General features: G+C 36.7%; 1 protein-coding gene across 6 annotated transcripts in view; it reads left to right on the forward strand.

The window, feature by feature from the left end:
* gss (glutathione synthetase) overlaps positions 1–21,931 on the forward strand; it is a 152,043-nt gene extending 130,112 nt beyond the window's left edge. For 4 of the 6 annotated variants that reach the window (XM_083521226.1, XM_083521224.1, XM_083521225.1 and 1 more), the window contains exons 2-13: positions 4,773–4,916; positions 5,905–6,050; positions 6,256–6,331; positions 7,198–7,334; positions 7,468–7,584; positions 7,781–7,861; positions 16,757–16,834; positions 16,922–16,991; positions 17,147–17,341; positions 17,437–17,518; positions 19,112–19,301; positions 20,560–21,931. In XM_083521226.1, coding sequence (XP_083377352.1) covers positions 4,782–4,916; positions 5,905–6,050; positions 6,256–6,331; positions 7,198–7,334; positions 7,468–7,584; positions 7,781–7,861; positions 16,757–16,834; positions 16,922–16,991; positions 17,147–17,341; positions 17,437–17,518; positions 19,112–19,301; positions 20,560–20,683 — 1,431 coding nt within the window. In that variant the 5' untranslated portion in view covers positions 4,773–4,781 and the 3' untranslated portion in view covers positions 20,684–21,931. Of the gene's footprint in view, positions 1–4,772; positions 4,917–5,904; positions 6,051–6,255; positions 6,332–7,197; positions 7,335–7,467; positions 7,585–7,780; positions 7,862–16,756; positions 16,835–16,921; positions 16,992–17,146; positions 17,342–17,436; positions 17,519–19,111; positions 19,796–19,862; positions 20,249–20,559 lie in introns of those variants that run through there. The other 2 variants (XR_014530223.1, XM_083521227.1) reach the window with 2 other exon arrangements.
* The last annotated feature ends 812 nt before the right edge of the window (positions 21,932–22,743 follow it).

Here is a 22,743-nt window from a genome sequence, read left to right on the forward strand (position 1 = left end):
TTTTACTATTTCAAGTTCTTTGCTGATGTCACTGCTTGACATTAGAGACCTGCACGGGACGGATTTATCAGTCCCGCTCTCGCAAAGTGTTGTCCTGCCCGCTCCCACAAAAATTTTATTTTCTCCTGCAATATTTAAGTTTGTTTCGCTCCCACCCACAAAAGCCCGCAGGTAAAATGTACAAGTAGTTTTATTTTCAATGCACTGACTGCTTCTTCCTGCTAATCTGCTTTATTTTATTTAAAAAATTTTTTGTAGAGATTATTATTATTATTATTATTATTATTATTATTATTATTATCCCGCCATATAACTACTAGTGCAGTGTAAGAATTACAGCCTGAATCAACCCAGATTCCACCCCACGCTATATCAAACTAAGCTCATTCGCAAAACGGCTTAAATTTGATAAAAGTAGTTATGTAGTTTGACATAGTATTTCAGTTGATTTAATTCAATCAGTCTGGGAGAGGCGGCAAGCAATCAAGGACCATCTCTAACCAAAAAGGTGTCTGAGACCATGATTATCACTTAAACAATACCCTAACCTGACCCGCTGGGGGGCCGGCACTAGCAAAGATGTAAATACTGGTGATTGCCACCTGCTGACCTCCGGCTCGAGAGTGGCATCACCCAGCCTTTTTTTCTTTTATGTATGTCCTACATTTAATTTACATATAAAGGATAACTCTGGTCTATACTTTAAAGGGAAGAACAATATAAAATATCTGGGCAGAGTTTGCTCTGGGTTCTTTCTGACTCCGATGAACCCAAAGTGCTTTATGTATTTTGCCACTGCTATGCTGTTATAATCTTCGTTGTCCTCATCATTTTTTCTTACAACAGACTAAACCATAAGGCCTAGAGAGTTTAAACTTGGCCAGATGGTAAAGCTCAATTTGGGGAGAATTTAACAAAGTATCAACCCAGTTGACCAAAGTCTAAAAAACAAAAAACAAATTTCGCACAAAATTGAGTTATGTATAAAACCTACTTTTGCAAAAGACTCCTAGGTTTTTCATCCAATCAGCACCAAACCTGTGGAGTAATGTTCCCTGGATAGTGACTATAAATAATTATTTAAAAAAACATAATTCAAAATAAGCAGGGACACTTTTACTAAAATGGCTATAACTCATGAACGGAATGAGATATCTTCATCAAACTCAGTCCACATAAGTACAAGCTCAATCTTTGGTTCCTGGTGAGTTAAAATGCCTTAAGTGCTTGAACCCTGGTAATTGCTGCTTGCAGCTATATTGATGCTTTTGAAGAAAAAAGACACCTTTCATGTTATATTAAATATATTTTAAAGATATAAATGTACATATTTTCTGCCCCCTTATCCTAAATTTTGTGAATTTCTAACCTACTAGACGTAATGTATGCTTGCACGCTGTAGAAGTGTTTTGTTTGGATTTTGCAATTTACGAGATAATGTCAACTCGCACATCGTTATAACAACAATTACAATATTATGGTAGATGATATATACCCTTATTGTATTATTATTATTATAATTATTATTATTATTATTACTACTACTACTATAAGGAGTCGTATAGTAGTAGAAGCACAATCTGAGTGCTGACTAGTGTTTTACATCTAAAAAGGTACAATCATACGGAAGCAAGAAAATACAGAGGAAGAAAGACTTTTTCTTTTACAAAGGTCAAGAATTCAGTCAAGCAAGGAAAGACAGGCATGTCATGCACTCATGCAAGTGCAGTCAGCTCCAAATTTAGGTTTCTGTTTTTAGCACTGTTCTTTAAGACACAAATTAAGCTTCGTCTGGTTAAGTGCAACCACGAAACACTACATGTTTGTAGCGACTGGGGGATAAGAGGGACAAACTTATAATACAGATAAATTAAGTATATAGTTGGAAGCACAGTCTGCCCGCATTCTCCACCATTATATGTAGCGAATTTAGCTCCCAAAGAAAGGTAAATATTTATAAGTAATTATAACGGGTTATAGTTACTCCTAAATATTTAAATTAAGTTGAATTGACGGTAATGGAATTAACATTACACTTATTTGTCTGTTCGTCCGGCAAACAGACAGTATAATTTTATATTAATTCTATAAAAGAGGTATCTCCCTGGCCAAGAAAGACGTAACCCCCTTTTACTTTATACCGTAAATTAAATTAAATAAAGCATGTAGTTCAGACCTGATGTTGCAGGAACTTTGCATTTATGGAACGTACTCAGAGACAATCACTTATGAAAAATACGGCGTTTAATGAATGAGACAAACACAACATAAAACTAACTACACAAACAAACAAAAAGAAATAAAGAAAATTGTAATTAAAATAAAATAAAAGAAAGTTGAAATTAGGAAAGGAGGAAGAGAAAGGGAAGGAAGAAGGAGATAAAGAAAGGAAAGGCAGCTTACTTCAAATTAATCACATCCTAACTGAGAAATCGTCACGGAAATTTTAATTTGCCTTAATATTAAGGGGTTCAAACTTAACACGCATCTAAATTAGTTGGTAAACCGGTTACTTGCATTGACTTGTTGCACAAGAGTCCGGATGCGGTAGACAAAAGAATCTTGGACGAGTCGGTTAGGATGGAGTCAGATGTTCTCCCAGCTTCTCCTGAAGATCAGAGCAGTTGGTGTTTTGAAGATAAAGCTTGCTGGAAGATCTCAAAAGAGATTTGAGATCTCGTCCCGAAGAGTCGCTGCTGAGCTGTTCGAAGCGTCCGACTCTCCGGGCCAGCCTTTCCGGTCGAGCCAAGTAAGCGAGTTGCTTTCTTAACTGAACTCTGACTGGACCCGACTGCACTCTGACTGGACAATGATTAGTTGGGTTCAAGATGTTTTAAAAGTCCTGAACCCCACCCATCCTTGGGGGAATGGCCAATGCTATGGCCTGAAATTTTGGAGGGAAAAACTACCTTTGTTCATGCATCTGTGGGCATGGTTTCCGGGCTACACTTGCTTTTGGAGGACTTTAAAGTTTTATTCAAAGTGAATTAAGACTGTATGGTACATTTCATGATCAAATAAAATGCATCATTGTTTGAAAAATAAAGAAACAGATAATTTTGCGGTCATTTGGATACTAAACATGAAAAGAAATGACAGTATAAGGCAGAGGTACATTAACTTACAGAGATCAGTAATTAACTGATGTTAATATAATGTTGTATTCTGATAAATAAAATGCACCCTTGTCAGGAAAGTAAAGAACAGATACTTCTAAGTCAATCAAGCCTTAAGAAGAGAAGAGACAACATTTAACACAGAGTTATATTGCTAAGCATTTTAAGGTTTAAATATTATTGATGTAGAGTTAAACACTTGCTTTATTTATAGAAGAAGATACAAACAAGATGTATGTTTGTATCATGTGAAGTGGGACATTCAATTTATTATTTAATTAATAAAAGAATGCTCCCTTTTGGTGGGTGTGTGTGTCTGCATATGTGTGTGTATTCACAAACAGACGTACTGGGGCCGAGTTCCGAGAGTGAATTGTTTTATGGTCTGAGGGTCGCTGTGAATTCAACCAGAGAGGCCAGGGGGGGTTATCTGGCTTTCAGGGTGGTGTGTGTATGTGTGTGTGTGTGTGTGTGTGTGTGTGTGTTTGTCACAAGCAGCCATGCTGGATCATGTTTCGAGTTTGGATTGTTTCATGAGTTTTATGACTTTATTGTTTAATGGGTCCCGCTAAACTAAACAAGAGTTCAGGATTTGGTCCTGTTTAGTGTCTTCGGAGGGGGAGTGTGACACTTTACGGATATACCACCCCCAATAATCACCTTTTGATTGAGATGTAGATGTCATAGGTTAAAAGGAATGCCTGGGACATGAAGTCTAAATGACCTGTGCCAGACGCTACATGTTGTTCCTGAGATTTTTTTATACAATTTTAACATGTTCCCGCCTGAAAAACAATGTAATCATATCTATCTATCTATCTATCTATCTATCTATCTATCTATCTATCTATCTATCTATCTATCTATCTATCTATCTATCTATCTATCTATCTATCTATCTATCAACATAGCTGCTTGTATAGTTAAGTTTTATTAATGTGTGCGTACTGAATTAGTTTTTTTATGGAGAACGCTTAACGTGCAAGTTGGGTGTAAATGGGCTTTATGTCATCAGGTGTATCCCTTTTTCAACCTCTGGTTCCCTGGTGGTCTAGTGGTTAGGATGCGGCGCTCTCAACGCTGTGGCCGGGGTTCCATCCCCGTTGCGTTAGGAAGGGCATCCAGCGTAAAAACGTGCCAAATCAAACATGCGGATGATCCGCTGTGGCGACCCCTAATGGGAGAAGCTGAAAGAAAGTTTTTAGTTCCAGATGTAAGTCTGAGATTGAACTTAGTCCTGAGCTATGTTCAGTACAAAATATCACATTTCTTGCTGAAAACTCCACTATTTCCTCATGGTGAGGTTCCAAGGCCATTCTGACTAATCTATGATCTTCCAGCTATCTAGCCCCTTATTTTAGCATGTTCCTCTGGTTGTATAAAAAGATGACACTTTATGTGTCATGAATTGAAATTGTAATTTTTCTATTTTAGTTTCCCTTTGATCATCTTTTCCGTGCATTCACGAAAAAATTAAAAAGTACTTTTTTTTCGTAGTTTTGTTCTGGAGTATTACAAATAAATTTCAATGACGGTCCTTTTTCTTTTTAAAATGAAAATTTAATGACCACAAGGTACACAGACACATCCCAGAGGAAAATTGGAAAAGGGGGATTCTTTTGTTGTTGTTGTTTGAGTTACTTTACTTTATTCCAGGCTTATTCAATGGCTGCTCATGGGATTCCAGAAGAGGTCTTAAGAAATGAGAAGTTAATCAAAGAACTGGAGGCAGTTGCAAAAGATTCAGCACTGTTGAACGGAGTATTAATGCGGACCAAAGAATCTCCCAACTCTTCCGAGGTAAATTTGTTTTTACTTTATTGTCATGCTATCACTGCACAATTTATTAAACTGCAAAAATCTAAGTCTGATCTCAAACCATAACACTGACTCACAGTAGCAGAATTAATAGAGACATTTAATAGAGACATTTAATTTAATAAGAATTAATAGAGACTTAATAACAGTATTTCACCAAAAACTGATGAGTTGATACCCTTAATTATAAATGAACTGTAATAAATGGATATTTTGTGTCAGCCGGATGAGGATGGAGTCCTTTTTAATTCTGATTCTTCTCAAGGTTTCTTTCTTATATAATTTCAGAGCTTTTCCTTGCCACTGTTGCCACTCTCTTGTTCATGGGGATACATTTTAAGGACAAATTTATGATTCTAAAATGTATATGCACACTTAATTTATTTCCCTAAAATTGCTTTTGGACAATGTCCATGTGTAAAACATTATAAAAAGTATATTTGAGGGGTAGTGACTTATCTGGAATATTGCCACTCTCAGGGTTGGGCAAAGACACATCAAAATGCATTTTTATATATAATACCAAATACCGTAACTTTAAGTGCATCAGCATAAACTACCAAACACAGTAGCCATACCATGTATCAAAATAAACTACTGTATTTTTGTATTAAAAAAAAGAATAATTTTCTTTGCAAGAGAGCATGAAATTTCTTTGCAACCTGTCTGGGCACCAATCTTACTGTATTTTACAGTAAAACTACAAAAATACTAAATATTAAAGTATTTTGATGAAAAATATAAAGCCATTTTTATTAACTCTATCAAATACAAGTTATAAAATCTTTTAAAAAATATTTTATATTAAAAATGCGTATTTGAAATACATGTACACATAAATACTGCCCATCCCTGGCCACTTTAATGGCAGCATGGTCATTGACCAGACATTGAACATTCACAAATATTAGGTGTGAAAATTCTATGTGGAAGTGTGTGTGTGTGTGTGTGTGTGTGTGTTTGTTTGTAGGTGGTGACTTATGCACCCTTCACACTCTTTCCTTCCCCGGTGCCTACAGTACTATTTCACCAGGCTCTTGCAGTCGCAACCCATTTTAATCGGCTGATCGACAGAGTTAGTCAGAATTCACGTTTCCTTGAAGAGGCTCTTACAAGGTACTGCTCATGTGGCAACAAGCTTTTTATTATATAATTTTTTTTTACAAGGTGTAGGTTTTCTGTTGTCCCATTTTTATATATAATATAAACATAACTTCCCTTGCTGTTTCAAGAGAATATGAATGTGGAGTGTGCTTCTTGGAAATGTGTGTGTGTGCGCATATGCTCAAAAGGTAATTAACTGTGATGTATACCTTAACAGCACTATCAAGGTTGACAATTTCACAGCAAAACTCTTCAATATTTACAGACAAGTTCAACAGGAACCTCAGGACACGGTAATATAACAGTATGATAACTACTAATAAATGATAACTAAGATTATTTAATGGATGTGCAAGCTACATATTTATGTAAAGTAAATTTATGCTGTTTTTGGTTAATTTAATAAAATTGGTTGTTATAAATCTGCAGGTAAATCCAGAAATTGGCATCTTTCTAAATTTTTTGTATGGAAAAAGGATTTATCTCCAAACAATTGACCCTACTGTTTAATATCCTCTCAAAAGATAAATATTTAATAAATTCAACAAGAAAAAGAAATATGTAGTTATAATGGCAAAGGGTGGTCATATTATTCACTACCGAATATATTTATCATATTTGTAATAACTGCTGCAAATAAAAGGAATTGGTCTGTCTTTGAGAGACCATGAGTTTGCTATCGGTTATTGTAAGACAGAGATTTAGAAAAAGTTGATTTATGCTCTGGGTGGGAGTGATGTTACTATTCTTTCTGAATCAAGGTGATACCACTCATATGTGTCTTTTCCTCATGCAGAATAAAATTTTACTGATTATCACATAGCTTCCCTGTCATGTTACATGTGCAGCAGCTAGAAAAAAAGATGAGCCAAATGGTAGCAGTCATGCAACGCATATATGCTGATACTGGATTGGAACTGACTAAATGACAAAATTGCTAGAAAATGTGGAAAAGCCACTTAATGGAGAGAGATTGTGGTTTTAAAAAATTTTTTTTTGCTGTTCAGTTTTAATTTGGTACTACTAATCTACATTATTTGATCATGTTTGTTACTTGTTATATACTTCTTGCTATAAATTAGAATTTATCCTTTTGTAAAGCAAATATGTGCAAATTTCTGGATTGATTTTATGTTTTTTTGTTTTTTTTATTATTTAGGCAATAGTGCTGGGATTGAATCGCTCGGATTACATGGTTGATTATACCGATGGGAAAGAAGCCTTAAAACAGATTGAAATAAATACTATTGCAGCTAGTTTTGGGGGACTTTCCTCACGCACACCGAATGTTCATCGGTGAGTGTTTGCACTCACTTGAATGTTTAATAGCGTATAATTTTAGTTCAGTGCTCTATCCAGAATGCAAACTGGCTAACCATAAGTGGAAACTGTGTCTTAAAGTTTTGTAAAGTTCACGTTCTTCTCTCAGGCATATTCTGAAGGTTGCAAACCGGTTGAAGGAAAGCAAACTGATCTTAGATAACAATCCAGCAGCAGGTCTGGCAAAAGGCTTGGCAATGGCCTGGGAGCTTTATGGCTCTAAGAGGTTAGTTTAAACTAAGTTACCAAAGAGCTTCATTAATACTGATTTTTACCATTAGATTGACAATATATACTGTATATATAATGAATTACAAACGTTTGGTAAAGCTCAGTATGTTAAGCATCATAAAATATATGTTTCTTTTGTCTGCTTAAATAGTAAATATATATATATATATATATATATATGCTTGTCACAGGGCAGTTGTGATGGTCCTAGTTGAGGACATCCAGAGAAACATTTATGACCATCGATATGTGGAAAATGAGCTTTGGGCAAGGTAAAATGTTCTGTCTTCTCACAGTATATAAGGTTTATTATTTAAATCCTATTTAATGTGTTGGCTGTGGTCTTTGTAAACCTGCTCCATAAATGGCCGGCAACCAGTTATGGCAATGTTGAAATTTGGCATCATTTTGTAAATGTGGATTTTATATTATTTTAAAGCTGTACTGTATAAATAAAGTTAAAAGTTAAGATGGAGTGGTTGTAGTCTTCAGCAACAATAAAAGCTCCTTTGGGTTGTTCCGGTCACACTGTTTAACCTCCTTCCATCCAGAAAGGGATACAGGAACATATGCACCAGGACCAGCAGGTTCAGGGCCTCTAAGACACTGATGGCTCATAGTTGCTTTACTGATTTTACCACCAGTAATCATCATCAGGCATTTCTGATCCATTCTTTACTTTCTGTATCACCTCTGGATAAATATAAATGCATGTAATTGCAAATTTATAGCATATCCCTGATAATTTCTACATAGCAGTACATTATTTGTATATACGCATATAACATTTGTGCAGTTGCACATACAATGAAATGTATATACAGCATATTTCTCTACATATATTGTGCCCTGCACAATATCTTGCTCTATTTTTCTTACATTTTTATTCTCCTATATATCGTAGTCTGTATGTTTGTGTATGTGTGTGTGTGTGTGTGTGTGTGTGTGTGTGTGTGTGTGTGTGTGTGTATAATATAAAATATATATTTATATATATAGGGCTCCAGACTGCGACTAAAATGGTCTAATTTGCGACCAAAAATAATAAATTGCGAGTGCCTAGATCACCACCTGCGACCATATAAATGTACATGTTATGACCGTATAGTCTGCACGTTATGGCTTTTTATCACATAAATTGTTCATATAATAAACAAAAAAGGCATGCGCCGCCTATGCTTTAGTTAAAGTGCCAAAATAACCTGCCAGTTAAATCAAAACCCACCTTTCATCATCAGAAAAAAACATGTTGAAACTAAAAATACAAACACTTTTTCTCACAGGGCCATGTAGTTTTGGATTTTGTTTTCCCTGAATAATAAAAACTTTCATTAAAAAACTGCATGTTGTGTTCACTTCTGTTAACTTTTACTAATATTTAAATTAGTTTGATGATCTGAAACATTAAAGTGTGACAAACATGCAAAAAAAAAAAAAGAAATCAGGACTTTTTCACACCAGTGTGTGTATGTATGTATGTATGTATGTATGTATGTATGTATGTATGTATGTATGTATATATATATATATATATATATATATATATATATATATATATATATATATATATATATATATATATATATATATATATATATATATATATACAGTGAGGAAAATAAGTATTTGAACACCCTGCTATTTTGCAAGTTCTCCCACTTAGAAAGCATGGAGGGGTCTGAAATTGTCATCGTAGGTGCATGTCCACTGTGAGAGACATAATCTAAAAAAAAAATCCAGAAATCACAATGTATGATTTTTTAACTATTTATTTGTATGATACAGCTGCAAATAAGTATTTGAACACCTGAGAAAGTCAATGTTAATATTTGGTACAGTAGCCTTTGTTTGCAATCACAGAGGTCAAACGTTTCCTGTAGTTTTTCACCAGGTTTGCACACACTGCAGGAGGGATTTTGGCCCACTCCTCCACACAGATCTTCTCTAGATCAGTCAGGTTTCTGGCCGGTCGCTGAGAAACACGGAGTTTGAGCTCCCTCCAAAGATTCTCTATTGGGTTTAGGTCTGGAGACTGGCTAGGCCATGCCAGAACCTTGATATGCTGCTTACAGAGCCACTCCTTGGTTATCCAGGCTGTGTGCTTCGGGTCATTGTCATGTTGGAAGACCCAGCCTCGACCCATCTTCAATGCTCTAACTGAGGGAAGGAGGTTGTTCCCCAAAATCTCGCAATACATGGCCCCGGTCATCCTCTCCTCAATACAGTGCAGTCGCCCTGTTCCATGTGCATAAAAACTCCCGCAAAGCATGATGCTACCACCCTCATGCTTCACAGTAGAGATGGTGTTCTTGGGATGGTACTCATCATTCTTCTTCCTCCAAACACCTTTAGTGGAATTTTGACCCAAAAGTTCTATTTTGGTCTTATCTGACCACATGACTTTCTCCCATGACTCCTCTGGATCATCCAAATGGTCATTGGCAAACTTAAGACGTACCTGGACATGTGCTGGTTTAAGCAGGGGAACCTTCCTTGCCATGCATGATTTCAAACCATGACGTCTTAGTGTATTACCAACAGTAACCTTGGAAACGGTGGTCCCAGCTCTTTTCAGGTCATTGACCAGCTCCTCCTGTGTAGTTCTGGGCTGATTTCTCACCTTCCTTAGGATCATTGAGACCCCACGAGGTGAGATCTTGCATGGAGCCCCAGTCCGAGGGAGATTGACAGTCATGTTTAGCTTCTTCCATTTTCTAATGATTGCTCCAACAGTGGACCTTTTTTCACCAAGCTGCTTGGCAATTTCCCCGTAGCCCTTTCCAGCCTTGTGGAGGTGTACAATTTTGTCTCTAGTGTCTTTGGACAGCTCTTTGGTCTTGGCCATGTTAGTAGTTGGATTCTTACTGATTGTATGGGGTGGACAGGTGTCTTTATGCAGCTAACGACCTCAAACAGGTGCATCTAATTTAGGATAATAAATGTAGTGGAGGTGGACATTTTAAAGGCAGACTAACAGGTCTTTGAGAGTCAGAATTCTAGCTGATAGACAGGTGTTCAAATACTTATTTGCAGCTGCATCATACAAATAAATAGTTTAAAAATCATATATTGTGATTTCTGGATTTTTTTTTTTTTTAGATTATGTCTCTTACAGTGGACATGCACCTACGATGACAATTTCAGACCCCTCCATGATTTCTAAGTGGGAGAACTTGCAAAATAGCAGGGTGTTCAAATACTTATTTTCCTCACTGTATATATAAAATATATTAGTGTTGTGCTAGTTACTAAAAAATAGTAATTAGTTACAGATACTCGTTACTTCATTCAAAAAGTAACTTGTTAAATACTTACACCAAAAAGTAATGCTTTTTAACTTTTTTGTTACTTTTTTTAAGAACCTTCTTTAATGTTCCCATTAATGCCCTTTCATGTGTTATGGTCTATACAAACACAAAACTGACTTAAACACAAAGTAATTTTTAAACACTATTTTATTTAAGTCAGACCAGCACAAACTGAATATATCACAAGGATTTCTGAAATAAATAACAAAACAAGCTGAATAATATATTCACAATCAAAAACTAAAGTGGCTTCTGCTGTTGTGTTGAGCTCTTAAAATGTTCCTTTTACAGCTGAAGTATAAAACCTATCAACAATGTAGAACAGAACACCGGGTTAGCTTCTAGCTTCTAGCATGGAGTTCCTGGAGGAGCTTCAACAGATTGGAGTTGCTGTTTATCGCAGTAGATACTAGCTTCGAACCAGAAAGACACAGCTTACATTTGACTTAAAAGTTTTTGTCTTTATACTCAACTTAAGTGAAATAATGAGCTTATTTCCACTTTGAGAAACTCGTCTTGCTCTCGTCTCAACTCTCCATTACTGCCGCACAGACCTGAATAAACGGAGACACGCCCACAGTGCGTCTTCTTCGTGTATACAGAGGGTAATCCACCAATCCTACAGTGTGTCTTCTTCCGGTTTACAGTGGTTTATCCACTAATCCTACAATGCGACACTGCTGTAAGCAAGTTAGGCTGGAGTCTACACGTCAGCCGAAATTAATTCATTTAAAAAAGTAACAGGTAACGCACCATACGGTAACGAAGTTACTTTATTTTAAAAAATAACGCGTTACAGTATTAGTTACTGTAAAAACGCGTTACCGCCCAACAGTGTGTGTATGTGTATATATATATATATATATATATATATATATATATATATATATATATATATATATGTATGTGTACATGTGTGTGTGTGTGTGTGTGTGTGTGTGTGTGTATATACATTGAGGAAAATAAGTATTTGAACACCCTGCTATTTTGCAAGTTCTCCCACCTAGAAATCATAAAGGGTTTTGAAATTGTCATTGTAGGTGCATGTCCACTGTGAGACATAATCTAAAAAAAAAAAATCCGGAAATCACAATGTATGATTTTTTTTAACTATTTTTTGTATGATACAGCTGCAAATAAGTATTTGAACACCTATCAGCTAGAATTCTGACCTTCAAAGACCTGTTAGACTGCCTTTAAAATGTCCACCTCCACTACATTTATTATCCTAAATTAGATGCACCTGTTTGAGGTTGTTAGCTGCATAAAGACACCTGTCCACCCCATACAATCAGTAAGAATCTAACTACTAACATGGCCAAGACCAAAGAGCTGTCCAAAGACACTAAAGACAAAATTGTACACCTCCACAAGGCTAGAAAGGGCTACGGGGAAATTGCCAAGCAGCTTGGTGAAAAAAGGTCCTGTTGGAGCAATCATAAGAAAATGGAAGAAGCTAAACATGACTGTCAATCTCCCTCGGACTGGGGCTCCATGCAAGATCCCACCTCGTGGGGTCTCAATGATCCTAAGGAAGGTGAGAAATCAGCCCAGAACTACACAGAAGGAGTTGGTCAATGACCTGAAAAGAGCTGGGACCACCGTTTCAAAGGTTACTGTTGGTAATACACTAAGACGTCATGGTTTGAAATCATGCATGGCACAGAAGGTTCCCCTGCTTAAACCAACACATGTCCAGGCACGTCTTAGTTTTGTCAATGACCATTTGGATGATCCAGAGGAGTCATGGGAAAAAGTCATGTGGTCAGATGAGACCAAAATAGAACTTTTGGGTCATAATTCCACTAAACGTGTTTGGAGGACGAAGAAAGATGAGTACCATCCTAAGAACACCATCCCTACTGTGAAGCATGGGGGTGGTAGCATCATGCTTTGGGGGTGTTTTTCTGCACATGGGACAGGGTGACTGCACTGTATTAAGGAGAGGATGACCGGGGCCATGTATTGCAAGATTTTGGGTTACAACATCCTTCCCTCAGTTAGAGCATTGAAGATGGGTCGAGGCTGGGTCTTCCAACATGACAATGACCCGAAGCACACAGCCAGGATAACCAAGGAGTGGCTCTGTAAGAAGCATATCAAGGTTCTGGTGTGGCCTAGCCAGTCTCCAGACCTAAACCCAGTAGAGAATCTTTGGAGGGAGCTCAAACTCCGTGTTTCTCAGCGACGGGCCAGAAACCTGACTGATCTAGAGAAGATTTGTGTGGAGGAGTGGGCCAAAATCCCTCCTGCAGTGTGTGCAAACCTGGTGAAAAACTACAGGAAATGTTTGACCTCTGTAATTGCAAACAAGGGCTACTGTACCAAATAATTACATTGACTTTCTCAGGTGTTCAAATACTTATTTGCAGCTGTATCATACAAATAAATAGTTAAAAAATCATACATTGTGATTTCTGGATTTTTTTTTTTTTAGATTATGTCTCTCACAGTGGACATGCACCTACGATGACTACGATGACAATGCACCTACGAGGACCCCTCCATGATTTCTAAGTGGGAGAACTTGCAAAATAGCAGGGTGTTCAAATACTTATTTTCCTCAATGTATGTGTGTGTGTGTGTGCGTGTGTGTGTGTGTGTATATATATATATATATATATATATATATATATATATATATATATATATATATATATATATATATATATATATATATATAAGATATGTAAAAAAAATTTTGATTTTTGTATAGATTTTTTGTTTATCTTTTTTTTTTATATTTATACACACACACACACACACACACACACACACAGTGGTGTGAAAAAGTGTTTTGCCTCCTGATTTCTTTGATTCTCTGATTTCTTTTTTGTTTTTTTTTTGTTTAGTTTGTCACACTTTAATGTTTCAGATCATCAACCTAATTTAAAGATCAGTAAAAAATAACACAAGTAAACACAACATGCATTTTTTAAATGAAGGTTTTTTTTATTGAGGGAAAACAAAATCTAAACTAGAATGTGACATTTCCTAAAGAAACTGTAAGTAGGGCATGCCGGTGCAAAAGTCCACAACTACATGGCCCTGTGTAAACAAGTGTTTTCCCCTAAACCTAATAACTGGTTGGGCCACCCTTAGCAGCAACAACTGCAATTAAGCCTTTGCGATAACTTGCAATGAGTCTGTTACAGCGCTGTGGAGAAATTTTGGTCCACTCATCTATGTCATGTGATATTTCAGTTTTTTCTTTATTTAAAGTATTCAGGCTTTTTGCAACAACACTTGAAATTTAGCTCTTGTGCCTACTATTTCTGTTAGATGTTTCTGCACCTTGATTGGAGTCCACCTGTGGTAATTAATTTTTTTTAGATTGGCCATAAGTTGCAATGGCACACACCTCTCTGTTGAGGGTCTTACAGCTGACCAAGCATATCCAAAAAAAACAAGCCATGAGGTCAAAGGAACTGCCTGTAAAGTTAAGAGACAAGATTGTTGCAGGGGGCAGATCTTGGGGAAGGCAACAGGACAATCTTGGTACAACAGGACTCTATGAGAGCTGATCGCAAAGCTAAACTGAGAAATAGGGGGAGAAGGGCCTTACTTAGTGAGGTGGCATTAAACAAGAAGGACAGCATCACTGTAGCCCTCCACTGATCTGAGCTTTATGACAGAGTGGCTAGACAGAAGCCACTCCTCAGTGCAAAACGCATGAAAGCCTGCTTGGAGTTTGCAAAAGCACCTGAAGGGCTCTCACACTGTGAGGAACAACTGCTCTGCTTGAAACCAACATTGAACTGTTTGGCCTCAGTTCTAAATATTATATCTGGAGGAAACCAAGCATCGCTTATCACCTACCCAATACCGTCCCACCAGTGAAGCATGGTGGTGGCAGCATCATGCTGTGGTGGTGTTTTTCAGCAGCAGGGACTGGAAGTCTTGCTCTATACTTCCAGTCCCTGCTGCTGAAAAACACCACCACAGCATGATGCTGCCACCACCATGCTTCACTGGTTTCTTGTCCCCGTTCTTGTCCATGTAACTTGTCCCGCAGACATCCTCGAAAAAAAACATGTTCCACTTTCCTCAGGACACCAGTTTGGACAAAATGGTTCACTTCCAACATGACTCTGTGAATGTCCTAGTGTGGCCCAGCCAGAGTCCTGACTTGAACCCTATCGAACATCTCTGAAGAGAGACCTGAAAATTGCTGTCCTCATCCAAACTGACTGAGCTTGAGAGGATTTGAAAACAAGAAGCTTGTTGCATCATACCCCCAAAAAGTTGAGGCTGTAATTGCAGTACAGCAAGTAGTTCTGAAAAGTACTGAGTAAAGGGTCTCAATACTTATGTACAAGTGAAATTTCAGCTTTTCCGTTTTAATATTAATATATATTATTATTACTGGCTTAACAATACTAGTTGCTCCAAAACCTCACTATGGGAAAAATTCTAGAATATTTTTGTTCTTGTTGTAAGACTATATCAGATTGGCCCTTATTCAGCCATAAGGGTATTAGTACATGTAAGGTGTGGGTTAAGAAGGCTTGGGGTGCACTCAGGGTTCCAATTTATACCAAAGGTGTTCAACAGAGTTGAGGTCAGAGGTCTATAGCAGGTCACTTAATATCTTCTACTCCAAATCATGTAACCCATATTTTCATGGAGCTTTCATTGTGCACAGAGGCATTATCATGTTAAAATAGTCTCCAAGTTAAAGTGAATAGAAAATTGTATGCTACCACATCCAAAGACATCCTATACAATTGTGTGCCACCAACCTTGTGGGAACATTTTATTATACTGTTCCTAGGATTTCGGCGCGTAACTTGTCCCGCAGTTTTTGCCCCAGCTTCACGAATGATACCTCAAATCGTGCCAGTTCGTGTGAGGTGTGCTATTACTTTTCTAAGGATTTGCCCTGGCTGTTTTCGATCACGTGACCAAAAAGGGCAAATTTTTTCCCATAGAAAATTAATAGGGCAGAAATTTCGTGCAACATCGCGGCCCTCGAGCACCTATGGCATATGCACATGCACATATGGCATATCAACTTGTACGGGAACCCACGAACCCTGGACCCGACAAAATTTCTGGGTTTCTTAAGTTGAAAATGGATTTTGAAGGCTGGCATTCACCCGACACACCAATACAGCATATCCACTCATCCGGGGTGGCATCCTGGACGTGGCCATAACTTTTTCGGAATTTTTTTCGGAACAATAGCTATGGGGCAATTAATTTCCCCATAGAAAACGAATAGGGAATTAAAGTATTGCGCCACGGCTCGTCTCTTGAGCGTCCAACGGGCACATGTGGCATATCCGCTTGTAGGGAATCCAAAGCCAGGCGCATCTATATGGCCCTGGAATTTCAGATCCGTTTGAAATTCCGGGAATTTCTGTCAAACCGACCCGACCTGCCACAGATCGGCCTGTGTTTGCCCCACACGCTCGTAAGACATATCCTCTCGTCCACGGCGATGAGCGGATCACACCCGGGTTCGTTGATAACCCCGGCGACACAGGCTTGTGACACATCTAATCGCTCGGCACGGCGCGGAGAGTCGGACGCCAGGTCGTGTGATGACATCACCTGATGTCACTGGCCCCGCCCCCTCGGGAAAAAATGGCAAAAACTGGCGTGCAAGGTATCGAAACACTCATCTCTCCGAGTACGGTCGCGTTTCGTGGTTGGCACTAAAAACAATATGGCTGGGGTGTGGACTTTTGCACCGGCATGCACTACTTACATTTTCTTCAGGAAATGTCACATTCTAGTTTAGATTTTTTTTATGGTGTTAATGCATTTCTATTTTATTTTATCTTATTGAATGAACAAGTTTTAGAGAGCTTAAAGGGAAACAACAAAAATTATTTGCTTGTTCTGTTTGCACAGAAACATTAGTGTAATAAGAAGGCAGTTTGAAGATGTGAGTAAAAATGGATCTCTGGACCAAAACAAGAGACTGTTTATGTAAGTGTTTGCACTAATTTTCTTAATGAGATGAACAATTATCTGATTTAACAAATCTAACTAAACAAATATTTCTCTGCTTTTTAGAGATGGACAAGAGATTGCTGTTGTTTATTTCCGCAATGGATACATGCCTCAAAATTACAGATCTGAACAGGTACACCAACTTTAGTCAGCATAGACCTTTGATTAGTGAATGTTTCCAAGTGGTCTTGGTTTCACTAATCAGAAGTAATAAGTAATTATAAATTGCTGCTTATGGATTGTAGGTATTTGTAATATTACATGAGAGGTGTGTATAATGTATTATAGAGCTGGGAGGCTCGGTTGATGATTGAGCGTTCGTGTGCGGCAAAATGTCCAGACATCAGCACACACCTTGTTGGGACTAAGAAGGTCCAGCAAGAGTTGGCTAGACCAGGTGTCCTCGAGAGTTTTTTTCCTGATGAGCCTGAAACTGTGACTCGGATTCGTGCGACTTTTGCTGGCTTGTACTCTTTAGACATGGTAGAGTGCCAACTCACACATTTATTACACAGATTTGTGCTTTTTGTAATTAATATTAATCATATTAAATTTTCACAACATTCCCCAATTTTAAGGGAGAGGAAGGGGACCACAATGTGGATATGGCTTTGGCCAAACCGGACCAGTTTGTGTTGAAACCACAAAGAGAAGGAGGAGGTGAGGCTTAAGTTTATATATCCACCATATACAACCATGTGTACTTCATGATTTCACATACAGCGATCTGTAGCAATATGCTGAAATGACTCAGCTGTGATAATGACTGTATAATTTAACATAACAAACATAACATTTTTCATATCGCTTGCTATAACAGCATCAAGCAGTGACCCTCAGATATCACCAACTTTAGCACTATTTATTTTTAACCGTTCATTTACATTTATCATTAATAATAAGATCTTGGTACAAAATGTGGTCATCCTTAATAGCTTATTTTCCAACATTTTTCACAGATGTTAGTTTTTACTCCTCCCATCAATATTACCATCAGTCACCCCTACATTTGTTATTTATATTTTAATACTTTGCTACACATTCCCTTCCCTCAATACCACCTCCACTGTTGTCAGGAAAAGATGCCACCAGTGTCTTAAATTTTATGCAATATTTTTTCACTGATTAATTACACATCTATGTAATTTATTCCCATTTTCTCTGGTCTTTTGGTGATTCACCTGCAGCTCCAAATCCAACATGTTTACTTTAGAATAGTGAAGTTTTAGCAAAATTTTTGTTCAATTTCTATCATGTTTGTTAAACAAATTAATTACGAATGCATTTACCAGCAGTTCATCCTCGAAGATGCGAGTGTCAAAAACTGATTTTACAAGTGCTTGTGTTTTACATTTTAAGATTTGAGATGCACAGCCTATCGGCACTGTACAAAAAACATGCTATTGTGTTAATTGTATTAATTGTATTAATTGTGCCATTTTTGTTCTGAAGTATGTTGTTTTTAAATGGGAATATTGAAATAGGAATATTGAGTATTGATCACTATGAAAAATTTGTTTTATCAAGAAAGTTATTAGTTAGGAACTGTCAATGTTTTAAGTATTATGGTCAAACTATGATCAAGTTATTCTTTAGTATACTGTAATACTTTAAGTATTAATAATCTCATTATTATAATAATATCATAACGTTTCTGTTAATACAGTAGAATAGCGGTACCCAACCTTTTTTGCACCACGGACCGGTTTACACACATTTTCACAGACCATCCTTTAAGGTGTGGTGGATAAATACAACAAAATAAAATGATACGACCGACATAAAACTGGTATTTTATAAATATAATAATAAACGTAAATCCACTGTGTTGTTTTTTGTTTATTTTGCTAGCTTGGGGGTTTTAATTTAGCGGTAATATATTGTGTTACCGGCCGGAGTAGCCCCTTTAAGAAGGTAGCGGGTGTTGGTAAGACATGTGACCGAGGAAAACATCTTTTAATCACCATATTGTCTGTGTAAAGCTGCTTTGAGACAATGTTCATTGTTAAAAGCGCTATACACATAAAAATGAATTTAATTGAATTGAATTAAGTCATAGACTGATGTGGCGGAGAGAATCCGGTAATTTCCCAAAATAAAACATTCTTCAGAATCAGATAATAAATAAAACGGAAATAATGTAAGTTATGTATTCTTTCTGTGCGACCAGTTGACCCAGGGGGTTGGGGACCACTGCAGTAGATTACTGTTTTGAAATACAAACACAATTTACCTTGCCATCTCTTCTTACAGGGAACAACATTTATGGGGATGAGATCTGCTGTGTGCTGAAGGGCATGAAAAACAAGACAGAGAGAACCGCCTACATCCTGATGGACAAAATTAAGCCTCTGCCCACATTAAACTACCTTTGCAGAATAGGGGATCCACTGAGGCTGAATATGTGCCTCAGTGAACTTGGTGCTTTTGGAGTCTATGTTAGGTACACTGAATCTGTTGCTTTCATTCTAAACAGTTTTGCAAAACACTTACTTTCTCAGAAAAATATTTTTCCGAATGATTGCTGTGCTGCCACACTAATTAATACAACCCTATTTATTTAAAAGTGGGAAAAATATAAATAAAACCAGAATGCGATGAGTTGCAATTCTCATAAACCTATATTTTATTCACAATAAAATAGGTAACATCTCAAAGACGTTGGTACAGGGCCATGAAAAGTTTACCAGTGTGTAACATCCCCTCTTCTTTTAACAACAGTCTGTATCATTTTGCAAACTAAGGATACCGGTTGCTATAGTTTTGGGAGAAGAATGTTGTTCCATTTGTTTCTGATAGGATTCTAGTTGCTCAACAGTCCTAGGGCTTCTTTTTTATGTTTTTCATTTCACAATGTGCTAAATGTATTTAGTTGGTGAAAGATCAAGACTGCAAGCAGGCTAGTTCAACACCAGGACTTTTCAACTACAAAGCAATGTAGTAAATACAGAGTGCGATTTAGCATTGTTCTGCTGACGTAGGCAAGGCATCATCTGGATGAAAGCAAATGTTAATCAAAAAACCTACAGATACCTTCCAGCATTGATGGTACTTTTCCAGATGTAAAAACTGCCCATTCAATAGGCACTATGCACCCCAATCATTTAGAGATGCAGTCTTTTAAAATGAGTGCTGATAAAAAGCCAGTTGGTCCATCTCCTCTTAAGTCTGTATATTAATCTTTGCAATTTGATGTTAAGGAACACTATTCTAAAATTTTCCACAGTTTGTAGACACAGGTTCTTGCAACCTCTGTTTACTTTTGAGAGATTTGAGAAATACTTTTTTTTATACCCAGTCAAGTTACTGACCTTTTGGCAATTAACCAAATTAGATGCAAATGTTCCTCTAGCTGTTTCCTTTCAGTAAATCTTACTTTTTCATTATTTCCCCCAAACTTTAAGACTGGTTGCAGTCAACAAATTAAAATTACTTTAGCTTTTTCCTTAAATAATACATTTGCTGTTAAAAAAATTAATTACGAATGCATTCACCAGCAGTTCATCCTCGAAGATGCGAGTGTCAAAAACTGATTTTACAAGTGCTGTTCTTTAAAACATGCGTTTATGAGATTTGCAAATCATTCTGCATTATGATTTTATTTATTTATTTACATTTTTGTTTTTTATTATTATTAAACAAATATATTGCATTTAATTTTTGACAGTCTTATCTCTCTAACCTTTTTCAATGCCATACAGGAGAGGAACCGAGATGTTGATGAATGAGTGCGTGGGACACCTGCTCAGGACGAAGAATTCAGAACATGCTGATGGAGGCGTTGCTGCAGGAGTTGCAGTCCTCGACAACCCCCTACTGATTTAAGTTTTAGCATAACATGAGTGAAACAGTACACTGACTGGTATATACATATACCGGTTTCATTCCGATATTTTTGCTCATTCTTCTTTCAGCCCTCTGCCTTTTTTTTATGTCATTTGTTTGTATTAATTAGCTGATGTGTATATGTGTGGCCACTGAATAACCTAAAATGGTACAAAGGTAAGTGGTAAATTGACAGGTTAAAAAAAGGTTGTTAACTTATTATTTCTTCCCTGAAAAAGTTAACAACTTAGAGCTGTTCTTCAGATGATAAAGGTTAATTAAGCCTTGAAAGCAGTTACTACACCCTCTTAAGCAAAATTTGGACAGTACTGCAGTAAGTCATATATTTCTCTTACAGTGGTGATTAACAAAGGAAGACAGACAGCCCATAATATCCCTTAAGAAAACATAGGTCTTTCCTTTAAAGAAATTGCAAAGAAAGCCAAGGAGACAGTGAGTACAGTTACTGTCACTATCTTTGAAAACTGCTTAATAATAGGTTGATCAGAGGATAACAGCTTCAAAAAAGAAGACAGTTAGGCAAACCACTGCTATGATGGCAAAAAAAAGAAAAAGAGGCCTACCTGGGCCATGAAACCCCACCCATAGACTACTGAAAACAGAAAGGTCCTGCAGACTTTTTTTTTTAATCTTTGGTTTTTCACACAGTGGCACCATCTTTTTGCCTATTTAATGGTGTGCAAAAACCCTATGTGTGAAGCATGGTAGTCTAGCTCTCTTTTGCTGAATCCAGAGCTAGTGACATGCAGAAACTAAGTGGGAACATGAATCAAAACTACTACCACAGCAGTGCCCTACAATACCAGGGGTTGTATGGGGTTCATCATACAGCAAGATAATGACCCAAAACATACTTTCATGTCAAAACTACCTTTAAAAAAATAGAACAAGACAGTAGGCTTAAAATTATGCAATAGCCCACATAGTCTCCAGACATAAACTTCATCAAGCTGCTTTGGGATGAACTGGACAAAAAGGTAACAGACAAAGCAGCTTATAAGAGCAACACATTTGTGGAAACTTCAGCAAATATTGGGAGGAACTTTCCAAAGTTTCTTTGTATACCTTTTGCTCTTACATCTGCAAAACCTGGCTGCTTCCTTGAGTCAAAATTTAGATCATATTTTGTTAAGCATGATTTCTTTTTTGTCCATTAGTTTTAAGCTTTAGTTTCAGGATGTTGTGACAAACTGCATAAACTTCAATAAAAAAATGTAAGTGGAAAAACTGAGGTTTTCTAAATCTTTTAGTAGTGTATACACTCTATATATTAATTATTTTTGGGAAATAACTGAATTATAAAGAATGATTAAAGAAATGAACCATATTCATCAACAAATTTGCTTAGAACAAATTTAAATTCCAAATCTGTAACGTAATGGGCATATTTTTGTAGAACATATTTTTCTTTATCAAAATAATGATGTTAACTTATATCATGTTAAATAATAGTCCTTCTCACTGTATATCAATATGGATATAATTTACATACCTGTTACATTAATATAAATCATATTTTGCCAATTGGTCATGATAAAATTACAAATTACAAAAAGTTTGGATGCTGTGTGAGATGAAAATAAAAACTGAATGCAATGATTTGCAAATCTTATAAACCCATATTTTATTCACAGTAGAACATAAAAAGCATATAAAATGTTTAAACTGAGAAAATGTACCAGTAAGATAGTTTTGAATAAAAAAAGTTGGGATAGGTCACCATAAGGCTAAAAAGTGTTACTGAGAAAAAACAGCTGGAGGAACAGTTTCCAAATTAATTAGGTAAATTGGCAACAGGTCTGTAATAAAAAAAGATTACTTCTGAGAGACTTTGCCTCTCCAAGATAAAGATGGTTAGAGGAAAATTGTGGAATTTTTTTTAAAATAATGGTCTTCAACATAAAACTGCGGAGACTTTGAATATCTCATTACATAATTTCATCTAAAGATCCAGAGAATCTGAAGAGTGCACAAGTGAAAAGGGCGATAATCAATATTGGATAAGATCCCATAATCTTTGGGCCGTCTATCAGCACTGC

This window comes from Silurus aristotelis (assembly GCF_946808225.1).
Source record: "Silurus aristotelis genome assembly, chromosome: 19".
NCBI lineage: Eukaryota > Metazoa > Chordata > Actinopteri > Siluriformes > Siluridae > Silurus > Silurus aristotelis.